We start from the raw sequence: 12222 nt of genomic DNA, 5'->3' as shown, positions 1-12222 counted from the left end.
CATATTTTCTAAAGAATAATCATATCAAACAACACCCAAATTTGACTTTTTTATTGAAAAAACAAAGAACTACTTTATAATAGTAATTTAACCCATACAAACACAAATAACCTAAATTTTTTGAAATCTCAAATAAGTGAAATAACCCAATATCAAATATCACATTTTGATTTACTCTAGCTATTTTATTACTATTACTTTATATACAAAGTGAATTAATATATAATATCAAACTTATCATTAATTTAAAGAAAAAAAAAAAGTGATTTTTTTTTTTTAAATAGAAATGAGATTGTAAAGCAAAAGTAGAAATATTGTCAAATGGGTTTGATTTAACTTAAAATCACTTTAAATAATTCATACATAAAAAAAATATATATATTTTTTTTTAAAGTCAAAGTGGGATAGTGTCAATGAGTCACTCAGGTTTCTCGTTTCCCTCAACAGTCAAAAAAGATCCTCCCCTCCTCACGTTTTTTGTTTTAACAGCGTTCGAAAAGTTAGAGAAAAAGGTCAACCAAAAACCCTTTCTTTTGTTTTTTTTTTTTATATATATTTCTAAGGCTTTGAAGAGTCCACATATCGCGTATTATCTTTACGACCCTTCCCTTTCGCCCTCTCCCCCTGTCTTCTTGTTCTTCTTCATCATCTTACTCTTGTTCATGCAAAACTAATTAGGGTTTCTTCTTATCGGAGAGGAATTGGAGACATTTGGGTATACCCTCGTGTCTCCCCATCCTCTCCATCAGATACATTCATTAGATATTCAAAAACAGTTTATGTTATTAATATAATCTCATGAGTTTTGGGGGATTTCTCGATAGTAACGGCTCAGCCGGCGGCATCGGCGGCGGTGGCGGCGGCGGCGGTGGTACTCGGATTGCTAGTGATATACCCTTTAGTAATAACCACAGCAATCATAACATGGGTTATGGTGGAAAATCGATTTTTAACTCTCCTGGGCTATCTCTTGCTCTTGTAAGTTGTTAAAAGTTAAAGATTCAATATTTTGTTATCTGTTTTCTGATTTTGTTTGTAAATTTAAACAGCAGACAGGTATGGAGGGACAAGGTGAGGTTTTACCTCGGATTTCTGAAACATTTGAGGTAAATGGTGGAAGAAGGAGCAGGGATGAAGAACATGATAGCAGATCTGGTAGTGATAATCTTGAAGGTGGCTCTGGTGATGATCTGGATGCCACCGACAGACCTCCGAGGAAGAAGAGATATCACCGACACACTCCTCAACAAATCCAAGAACTCGAATCGTAAGCCCCTTTTTTTAGTTTTTCTTGGGGAAAACAACCAGATTAATTAGTCTTATAGTTTGGATTTCAAATAACCCATCATTCAATTGTTTATTACAGTCTTTTTAAGGAGTGTCCTCATCCTGATGAAAAACAAAGGTTAGAACTTAGCAGGAGGCTTAGCTTAGAAACCAGACAAGTTAAATTCTGGTTTCAGAATCGTAGAACTCAAATGAAGGTAACATATTTCATATGATTTACATTTTCTTGTTTTAAATCTGGACATTGATTAATCCTAATTGATTGAATCGAACCGAATCCATCCAGACTCAAATAGAGCGTCACGAGAATTCAATTCTGCGACAAGAAAATGACAGGCTTCGAGCTGAAAACATGACAATCCGAGAAGCAATGAGAACTCCAAACTGCAACAATTGTGGCGGGGGTGCAGCTATGATTGGAGACCACTCTCTCGAAGAACAACATCTTCGAATTGAAAACGCGCGAATAAAAGAAGAACTTGATCGTGTTTGTGCCCTTGCGGGTAAATTCATAGGTCGTCCCATTTCATCGATGCCTGGTTCATTGCTAAGCAATTCAGGATCATTCAATGGCTTGAATCCTGATTTTGGAGTTGGGATTAATAATTCTAGTTTACCTATTGTTTCTCCCAATAGAGTTGCTTCGCAAACTACTACGGGTATTGATAGGTCTTTGGAAAGATCAATGTATTTGGAACTAGCTTTAGTTGCTATGGATGAACTTGTTAAGATGGCGCAAACCGATGAGCCACTTTGGTTTAAGAGTTTGGAATTAGGCGGAAGAGATGTATTAAACGAAGAGGAGTATTTTAGAATGTTTAATCCTTGTATCGGTTTGAAACCTAACGGTTTTGTAACCGAGGCTTCGAGAGAGACGGGGATGGTCATCATCAATAGCTTAGCACTCGTCGAAACACTAATGGATTCTGTAAGCGTCGCCATTATTTTCGTTATTTCAATAATTATTCGTCGAGAAAAGATTCATTTGACACTTATTTGAAACCTTAATGTTTGTTTTTGTCTTAGAATCGTTGGGCGGAGATGTTTTCTTGTATGATCTCTAGGGCTGCCACGACCGACGTGATATCGAGTGGCATGGGTGGGACCCGTAACGGCTCTCTTCAATTGGTAACAACGATCGCTCGTGCTCTTTCGCGCAAAATCTCTCAATTTGTTGTTTTTATTTCTTCCCTAATGGATTTTTTTTTTGCATAGGTGCATGCTGAACTTCAAGTTCTTTCGCCACTAGTGCCTATTCGAGAGGTTAATTTTCTTCGGTTTTGCAAACAACATGCCGAGAATGTATGGGCGGTTGTCGATGTTTCGATCGATTCGATAAGAGATTCTTCGGGTGCGCCAACTTTTGTTAGCTGCAGGAGGCTTCCATCTGGCTGTTTGGTTCAAGATATGCCTAATGGGTATTCTAAGGTAAAATGTATGCTTTATTTTAGATTAATCTCAAATAAATTGTTTTTTCACTATATATTTATACCCACTAAATAACCAATAACCAAAATCGGGATTATTTTCATACTAAAACACATCATCACTTAAATACAAAAACACCATTACAATAATTCAAAGTAATTAAAACTCAATTAACATATCATTTCATTATACAAGATTTTATTTTTTAATCCAATAAAAAAACCCAAATAAACCAGCATTTTACAAAGCTCTAAGGGCTTGTTGATGTTGTTTATTTTGGGGAGTGGTTTATTGTGTTTTTTTTTGAAAAATGTTGTTGGATGTAAAATCTCTTTTATTATAAAATAAAAGTATTTTAATTGATGAATTGAAGGAATGAAATAAAAAATAATAATAATATATATTTTTCAGTAAACCCAAATCAAATGACCTATTGTAGAGTGGTTGTGATCCTGATTTTAAGGTGATAAATAAAATAAAATTATTACTACAAGAAACCTAAAACTGATTCTGATTCTTCAGATTGAGACATTGTTTTGTTTAAGAAAGATGGACTTTAATAATTTATTAGTAATTTTCAAGCCTCGGTCTCAATAAACTATGAGTTTGATCTTTCTATTCCAATCTCTTTCAATTATTATTTTATAAATCCCTATAATTGCGCCAAATTACTGTTTTTTTACTCAATCCAAATTGGAATTTTTAGTCAAACCCTGAGACTAGCTATTTTGTTGTCATCTATCTGTGTCTTTCTGTGTGAGAGAGAAACCACAAATTTCAATGTTCAAACTATTTTAGACATCGTTCCTTCAAATCTTGCACAATTTTATGGTCAACCCATTTCTTATATTATTCGATAATTACAGGTTACATGGATAGAACATTCAGAATTCGATGTAAGCATTATTCATCAAATTTACCGACCACTAATATGCAACGGAATGGGTTTCGGCGCACCTAGATGGATGGCAACTCTCCAACGTCAATGTGAATGTCTTACAATCTTAATGTCAACTTCTATGCCTACAAGAGATCATACTTGTAAGATTTGTGATATTTTGACACATTTTTTAAAATTTATAAAATACTAAAAGAGATCAATTTCACAGCGGCTATAACTGCTGGTGGGAGGAGAAGTATGTTGAAGTTAGCCCAGAGAATGACTGATAATTTCTGTGCGGGAACTTGTGGTTCGACGGTTCATAAATGGAACAAGATTCCTATGAATAATGTTGATGAAGATGTTAGGGTTATGACTAGGAATAGTATGGATGATCCTGGTGAACCGCCGGGGATTGTTTTAAGTGCAGCCACTTCTGTTTGGCTGTCGGTTTCTCCGACAAGATTATTTGATTTCTTGCGTGATGAAAGGCTTAGAAGTGAATGGGATATTCTATCTAATGGTGGGCCTATGCAAGAAATGGCTCATATTGCTAAAGGTCAAGATCCTGGAAATTCAGTCTCTCTCCTTCGTGCCAGTGTAAATCTCTCTCTCTATTTATTTTTTGAAAATACCGAAAATAACCCTATAAATGTTATGGGTTGTGTCTTAAAATTGATGGGTTGTTTGTAAATTTTAAAATTAGGGTTCAGTTAAAAAATAATATGGTAGGGACAGGAATGTAAATTTGGAAGTTAGGGTAGGGACAATAGTGTTCAGGCTTGAGGACAAAGTCTGAAAACGATCTAACGTGTAATTTTGTGTATGGGAAAGTTAAATATCCTATCAAAGTCAAATCACCCAACAGGTGAAAAAGACGTTTGTTACCTTTTTAGACAATTTTTTTTACTTTTTTTTTTTTTTTTTTTTTTTCAGGCGATGAATCCTGACCAGAGTAGCATGTTGATTCTACAAGAGACAAGCGTAGATGCAGTTGGTTCGCTTGTGGTGTACGCGCCGGTAGATATTCCGGCCATGCACGTGGTAATGAAAGGAGGTGATTCAGCTTACGTAGCTCTTCTACCATCTGGGTTTTCAATTGTGGCTGATGGGTCTGGATCAAGAGGTCGACAAGTGAACGGCGGATCCACCGGTACCGGCGCCGGTGATGGTGTTAATGGGTCACTTTTGACGGTGGTGTTTCAAATCTTGGTTACTAGTCTTCCAAACAGTAAACTGAATATGGAATCGGTTGAAACGGTGAATAATCTCATTTCATGCACCGTACAAAGGATCAAAAGTGCACTTCAATGTGAAAACTGATCGATCGACCGACGGTTGCCGGAATTATTAATGACTTTGGGTTTTTTTTTGTTTTTTTTTTTTAAATTTTTATATTGGAGTGGTTGGGGTTTGGGTTTGGGGGATGTTTATGAGTCAAGAGCGAACCAGGTTTGAAAAGTATGGATCCTTAGTTGTGACTGAGTCAACTCGGATGCAAATTTGGTGGTTTGAAGGTATAAGGAATGAATGGTTCGGGTATTGACTCGGGTATCTTGACGAGTTGACTCCTTAGACTGACTTTCTTTTATCATCTTATATATACTATTATTATCATTGGACAACTTTTCTATTCTAATTTATCAAATATTCATACAATTTCTTTCAATTTGGATGTTTTTTTATATTATTATTATTTTTTTTAAAATATGTTATCATCTTTATTTATAGTTTTTTATGTCTAAAAACTATAAACAAACAATAATTCGGTTTGTTGTTTGTTTATATATTGAAATTCTGTTAATTCTTTTGAGAGCTTTTCAGACCTTTGATTTTGTTTATTTGGTCTATTAAAAGATCATATTATTTTGTAGTGTCAATGATTTTTTTTTATTAAACTTTTGTAACCCGATTTTATTTTTAGGGATGGCTAGGAAAAAAAGTTTAAGACTTTTTTTGTCTGAAAGATAAAATTTATTGTCAATTGAGTTAACATACTGATTTTATTCTATATTAAATTTCTAATAGTGAGAAAAGCTAACTAACTAAAAAAAATTGAAGTATATCATCTTTAGTTGTAACTAAATTAGGCAGATTTTTAAAAGTTTAATCATGATACGTTGTTGAGTAGTTCCGCTATTAATAAACTCGACAAATCAAACAGTTTACTTCTTTTAAAATTATTATTTTTTCTTTAAATAATATTATAAATTAAAAAATCATTGATTATTCGATTTAAATTGTGTGTACTAAAAATGTTTGAAAGAAAATTTATGATTTATAAAACAAAGTAAAAAAATTGCCAACTAATTATGTATCTAATATTTTAAAATAATAATAACATTTTATTAGTATCTTAATTTTTAAGATAAATTAAATTTAAAACTATTTAGCATATTCCCTTGCTAAGGTAATATACTATATTTTTAAGGAGAATAAATTTGATGAAAAAAAAAGAAGTTTTATTATTATTGCTAACGTTATTAGAATATTTTGCATGAGCCTTTAGCGTTTGATGTGGATAAACAAACTTCACTTTTAACTCTTTAGCTTTGTTTGGATGAAAGTTTTTGAAAAAATTTAGAAAGAGAAAAAAATAATGATTAGTTATAATTTTGAGGAAATTATAATTATTTTTGGTAAAAAAGACTTAAAGATTATTAATATATATGAATAAAATTAAAAATAATAATTTAAAATAAAAAGTATTTTAGTATTTTGATTAATGAAATAAGTGATATAATTATTGAGAAATGATTGATTAAAAATTAATTTAAATATATAGAAAAATCAAAGAAAATAAGATTTTTATTTATTTATTGAATTAATAATTTATAAAATAAAAAATACTTTTTATGAGTTTAATATTTAATTTATAATATTATTTAAAGAAAAAATAATAATTTCATGGGGCCTAGTTTATTTTGTTTTTGCAATAAATGAGTGTCAGACTCTCTCTCTTCTGTCTTTGTTTTTCTTACTTCGAGTGTCGACATGCAGTTAATGCGGCTCTCTAATCTCTTCCTATAGAATTTTTTTATTTTTTACTTTTAGTTACAAATTTTATTTTATTTTCAACCTGACTAGTTAAAATGTATATGAACTCTATTTAGACCAGATGTAGAGCTTGGTTTTATGGGATTTTGTAAAAAAAATAAAAAATTATTTGATAAAAAAAACTAGGTTATTTGACTATAGAGCTGGTTTGATTTAGAGTTTTTTTTAGGATTTGTAGGATTTAAAAAATATACCTTGATAAAAAAATGATTTATTTAAAGTTTTATTAAAGTAAATTATTAAAATATATTTTGAAATTTAAAATGTAAGGTAAAATAAAATATATATATATATATTGAAGTATTTTAATTAATAAATTAAATAATTTTATGTTTTAAATTTTTTTATTATAATATAAATTTTTATATAAAAGATCATGAAAAAATCAAGAGAAACCCAAGTAAAGTATATAATAAAAGTTATAAGGATTTATTAATTAAAGAAGTTACCACAATTATTGTACTTGGTTAATAGTTAATAATTTTGAATTAATTAACATTTACCAAGACATAATGAATTTTTAATTCCATGTTTTTGTTCATTAAACGTTATTGCCACATTAACTTTTGTGTTAGTAAAGTTTTTTCGATATATTGTAACACGGATTCATAAGTTATATTTAGGAGAAAATAACAAACTTTTTTTAGAATATCAATTGCATAATAATATTTAAAAAAATGTTATTCTAAGTAAATATATATTAATTTATTTAATTATTTTTAATATATTATTTTAGTTTGTTTAAAAAAACAAAATACATTCAAAATAAATATAAAATAGATATTATCAAGTTAATATTATCACAAAAGGGTTTATCAAATAAACTGAATATTCTAACAAAAATAAAATAATAATGGATAATTTGAACATATTATTATGAGGTAGAGTAAAAAGTGAAATAGAGTATAGACAATTGTCCCACGTTTGAGAATCATGTTTGTTAGAATGAGGCACAATGAGATCTAGTTCTTGATTCATCTGCACAACGTTAGTTGGCCTGTCAACACTAATTTCTTACTTATTCAAAAATAAAATAAATCAAATCCTAACAAATTACTTTATTTTCCTTTCTTTTTGTCTCCCAACAGGAACATTTAATTACAAAAGTTAAAGCAGATACTCATAACTGTTTATAATTTATTTATTTTTAAAAATTATAATGATTTTGGTGATTATATATATATGTATATGTTAGAAGATAAAAGATGAATGAACATGTAATTTTGGGAATTTATAAAGAGTTGTATTGTGGATGATTCAATTACTCTTAAAATGAGAGAAAATTTAATTTGGAAACTTTAGGGACACTTAATTAACTAGGATGAAATCAATATGGGAATTCAAAAATTCAAAATTATTCTACACAAATGTCAAAAAATATATGTTGTAGGAAGGCAGGTGACTATGTGAAATTGTGCTTATAAACTTGTGTCATGTAGATCTAATTTGGTTCAAATTGGTAAAAAAGTTGAAAATTTTCTTGTTTTTTAATAAATTTAAATTGAACCTTACTATAACGGTTATATTCAATTAAAATTGTACATTTATATATCAGATATTGAGTCAAACAATTGTTTGAATATCCAACCTTATTTTATTAAACAAAAATGTAAAATTAAGTTGATATATATATATATATATTTGCAAGTTTCTTTATTACTCATAACATTAATTAATTTGTTTCAAGTGTGAATCAGAATTGTTCAATTATTTAAATAGACCATATATTTGATTATATCATATTAGTTATACTTAATCATTATCCTACATTCCTACATTCAATTTTTATAATAGACAGATCAAGTACTTTTAGATTCAGATTTGGTTGGTATAACATTGGAGGATTGAGTGCTCACATTTGATCATGCCTAAGGATGAATTATTTATAAACATAAATAAAAGCCAAATATTTTAAACACATCAAATTAAAACTATTTCTAGTGGTTACATTTTACAATTATATTCAATAAGTATTCAATATTTTATTCTTCACATTAATCCATTATCATTTGAGAATAACCATTATTTCATCATTTACATAATTACTCATTTTGAAGAGTGTAGCTAATTTGTTTCAAAATTAGCTTAAATAATCACATCCATGAACCCTTTTTTTTTCATAATTATTCATTGTTTTATTTTTGCATTTAAAGATTTATAAAAATATATTTATTTTTTCAAGATTGAAAGTTAGCATTTCAATTAATTTAAAATGTTTTTTTGTTAGAATATTATATGTGACATTTGATCTCTTAAGAATTGACATTTAAAATATTTTAGTAGGTTTATAAAATCACACTTTTATATAACAGGAAATAAATTCTTACATATGGAGGACAATGAGTCGGATCGGGGCGTGAAATGTATTTAACCATCCCGCCCCATTTTACTTCAGGGATATTTTTTAATATATCCCCGTCTCGTTTGATTTTGGGGAATTCACGTGGAACACCGTTATATCATATTCTCTAAAATAAAATAAAATTAATTTTTGATAAAATTATATAAACAGTTTTTTTAATATTATATATTTTTTAATATATTAAAATTTTATATTATTAAAATAAATAAACTTAATATATTTTATAAAATGTAAAAAATAAATAAATATACTTTTAGTGTTTATTAGTATTCATGGTAAAATGAGATAAAACGGCGATACAAATATCATTCCCAATTAAACAGAAAAAAAAAAAAAAAAAAAAGGTCAATAACAGGACAATTCAAATAGAAAACCTAGTAAATTTATTATTGACATCCTATTCTTACCCACTATTTTCAGTAACATCTAGTTAACATTGATCCATCTCTAGTAAAGCATTGTCAATATTTATTCCTCAATTCAAATTTCAATATAATTAAACTGTGTGGGCCTGCATATTTTAATGAAAAGAAATGTGAGTTGGGCCATAGCCAGGGCCCATGAAGAGTCTTTATAATTGGGCTATCTTGGTGGTTAACCAATCATGGTCAAAGTACCCATTCCTTAACAAAGGTCTTCCTTCTATGACCCATTCTCATCCACATGGGTGGGCTCCACTCCCATATTCTGACAATTTTTCAGATCCATTAGCTGTCTTTTAGGGTTTCCTTTTTTTAATCAAAGATTTTGTTTAAAAGACGTATCAACTCTATTGAATAAATTTATAAATATAAATTTAATTTTCTATTATAACATAAATTATTTAAATTAACATCAGAATGAATTACTTAATAAAAAAATATTTTATCAACATTTTTTTTTATCTAAATTAACGTATACTCTCAAAAGTGTTATGAATTAGGCATTATTTATCCAATTTTCTTTTCAATCCTCTGATTGAGAGTTTATTACTGTAAAAATATGAGTTTACTTAAGAATTAATATATAGTTTGGGGATATTTGCTTATTCTATTATGAGATTGTTCGAGTTTGGGTTATTTTAAAAACACAGAGGAAGAAAAAATAATGATTGATGATAATTTTGAGGAGGTGATGATTGTTTTTAGTAAAAAGACTTAAAAGGTATTGATATATATAAATAAAATAAAAAATAATAATTTAAAATAGAAGGTATTTTAGTATTTTGGTTAATGATTTGAGTGATTTGATGGATAAAAATGGGTGAAGTGATATTTTAAAAACCTATACCGAACAAGGCCTATGTGATTGTTTAGTTTAGATTAAAGATCATGTATTTTTAATCACAATTGAGTAAAAGTATCATTGAAAAACATCACTTACATATTTTTCTTATAAATTTTAATAATTTTTCTCAAATATTTGGGTGTAATCAAACAAGGTATATATATTATCTAGTAAACTTGTGTGAATATTCCCTCACATTCTTTGAGATTGAGACTTGAAATGCCTAAGAATATTCCCCCACATTTATTAAACTTTTGTTATCCATTTACATTGTTTTTATTTATTTATTTTTGTTTAATTTGAGAAAGTAGTAAAATTTTAAAAAAAAATTAAATTAAGAAGAATTAACATATCACACAACTATAACCCCGCCCCAAGATAAAATTAAATATGTAACTTCTACTTGGTAAAACAGTACATTTCTAAAATATTTAGAATCAATTTAACTTTGATGTGAACTCTTTAATATCTTAAACAACATTTTTTTTAATGAATCTTGTAATCTAATTAATTGTAATATATATATTTTTTTAATTTTAAGTAATTAATATGTTAATTTACTTGATATGAAAAAAAAGTTAATGTAGAAAAAGAAAATATATACAAAATATTTTATTTATAGAATAATCTTAATTTAAAATTTATGCAAAGTTAAAGTTCTTGTTTGATCTTACTATATTAACAAGTTTATAGGTCAATTAAGCTTCTTTCTAATTTAAATTGAGTTTAATATAAATAATTATGTAATTTTAAATACATTTAATTCAAATAATTATACTTAATTATTTAATTAAGTGGTAAGTTGGGTTTAATATATTATTTTTCAAACCGGAGCAAATTATTGTCAGTATTGATGTAAAGTCATTTAATTTTATTAGCATCAATTAATACATTCAAATACAAATAATGAGAATAACGAATAACGTAATATTGACATTTATAAATTATGACTAACCAAAATAATTCATATTTACGTTGTCACGATTCAAAATAATACGGAATATGATAAAAAAGATTTAACTTTAATCAATATATATATATATATATATATATCAACAATCTCCTTCAGTAAAAATTCAGTTGTTGAAAGTAGATCCTTGCAATAGTAGGGATATATACAAAATTCAAAATGACTTCTTAATTCATTAATTAAGACTGACAAAAATGTGAATAAAATAGAATATTGTGTTAAATTAATTAGGTAACTAAAAACAATAATATAGTATATGCCATTGTAAATATTAATTTAACAATGAATAATACACTTTAAATGTTTAACTAAAACAATACTTATTAAACTATAAATCATTGTTAATTTTATTTACAACACACAAATCTTTTTTAAAAAGTTCACACAATTTAACAATATTGACTATTTAAAATTTTATTTAGGAGAATCAAACCTGAAACTTTTAATCTCTTACTAATTTTTTTTAACACTTTAAGTACATAATGAATTCAACACATATTTATCATTCTGACAAACAAAATAACAAATTTGTTATACAAAATCATGAATGGGGTAATAAGGGAGACAAAATAATGTCCCACGTTGAAGATTTAGCTTGTCTTCTCAAAATATCATATTTGGATTTAGGGCAATATTTTTTTAATAAGATATTCTATTACAATAATTTATTGCATGTACTTCCATTTTTACATTAAAATGCTAACTGAAATTAAAATTCTAAACAATATGGATTTATTGCATGTAGTCATTTTGAGTGAACAATTTACTGGTGGTGATTTTAACCACAATAAAATGTGATAGACTTGCAATAATATTCAACCATGCAGCTATAAATAATTGTATCATTTAATTAACTAAACTGATCTCTATTCAAATTTATTAAAATCTCGAATTTCTTTATGATTTTATAATTTTAAGAAATGTTCTAATTTAGGTAAATTATTAAATTAGTAAAGTTTTTATTATCTTACG

At 27.6% G+C, this 12222-nt stretch overlaps 1 protein-coding gene across 1 annotated transcript; it reads left to right on the top strand.

The window, feature by feature from the left end:
• Positions 1-602: 602 nt before the first annotated feature.
• On the top strand, positions 603-5264 carry LOC124918919 (homeobox-leucine zipper protein ANTHOCYANINLESS 2-like). The gene is made up of 9 exons (XM_047458993.1): positions 603-978; positions 1050-1267; positions 1367-1484; positions 1574-2215; positions 2314-2415; positions 2503-2715; positions 3582-3756; positions 3825-4195; positions 4532-5264. Exons 1-9 carry the CDS (start codon positions 799-801, stop codon positions 4916-4918), a joined length of 2406 nt encoding a protein of 801 aa, XP_047314949.1. The 5' UTR covers positions 603-798; the 3' UTR covers positions 4919-5264.
• Positions 5265-12222: the final 6958 nt, after the last annotated feature.

This window comes from Impatiens glandulifera, chromosome 1 (genome assembly GCF_907164915.1).
Source record: "Impatiens glandulifera chromosome 1, dImpGla2.1, whole genome shotgun sequence".
NCBI classification, from domain to species: domain Eukaryota; kingdom Viridiplantae; phylum Streptophyta; class Magnoliopsida; order Ericales; family Balsaminaceae; genus Impatiens; species Impatiens glandulifera.
The sequence above is the reverse complement of the archived record's forward strand: the minus strand, read 5'-3'. Positions and strand labels throughout refer to the sequence as shown.

What these genes read in the sequence shown, in the direction of transcription:
- LOC124918919 (XM_047458993.1), top strand. Translation starts at nt 799, where the DNA reads ATGAGTTTTGGGGGATTTCTCGATAGTAACGGCTCAGCCGGCGGCATC. An exon ending in ATCGTAGAACTCAAATGAAG is followed by an intron (nt 1,485 to 1,573) that starts GTAACATATTTC and finishes GAATCCATCCAG; the next exon opens with ACTCAAATAGAGCGTCACGA. An exon ending in TGCCTAATGGGTATTCTAAG is followed by an intron (nt 2,716 to 3,581) that starts GTAAAATGTATG and finishes CGATAATTACAG; the next exon opens with GTTACATGGATAGAACATTC.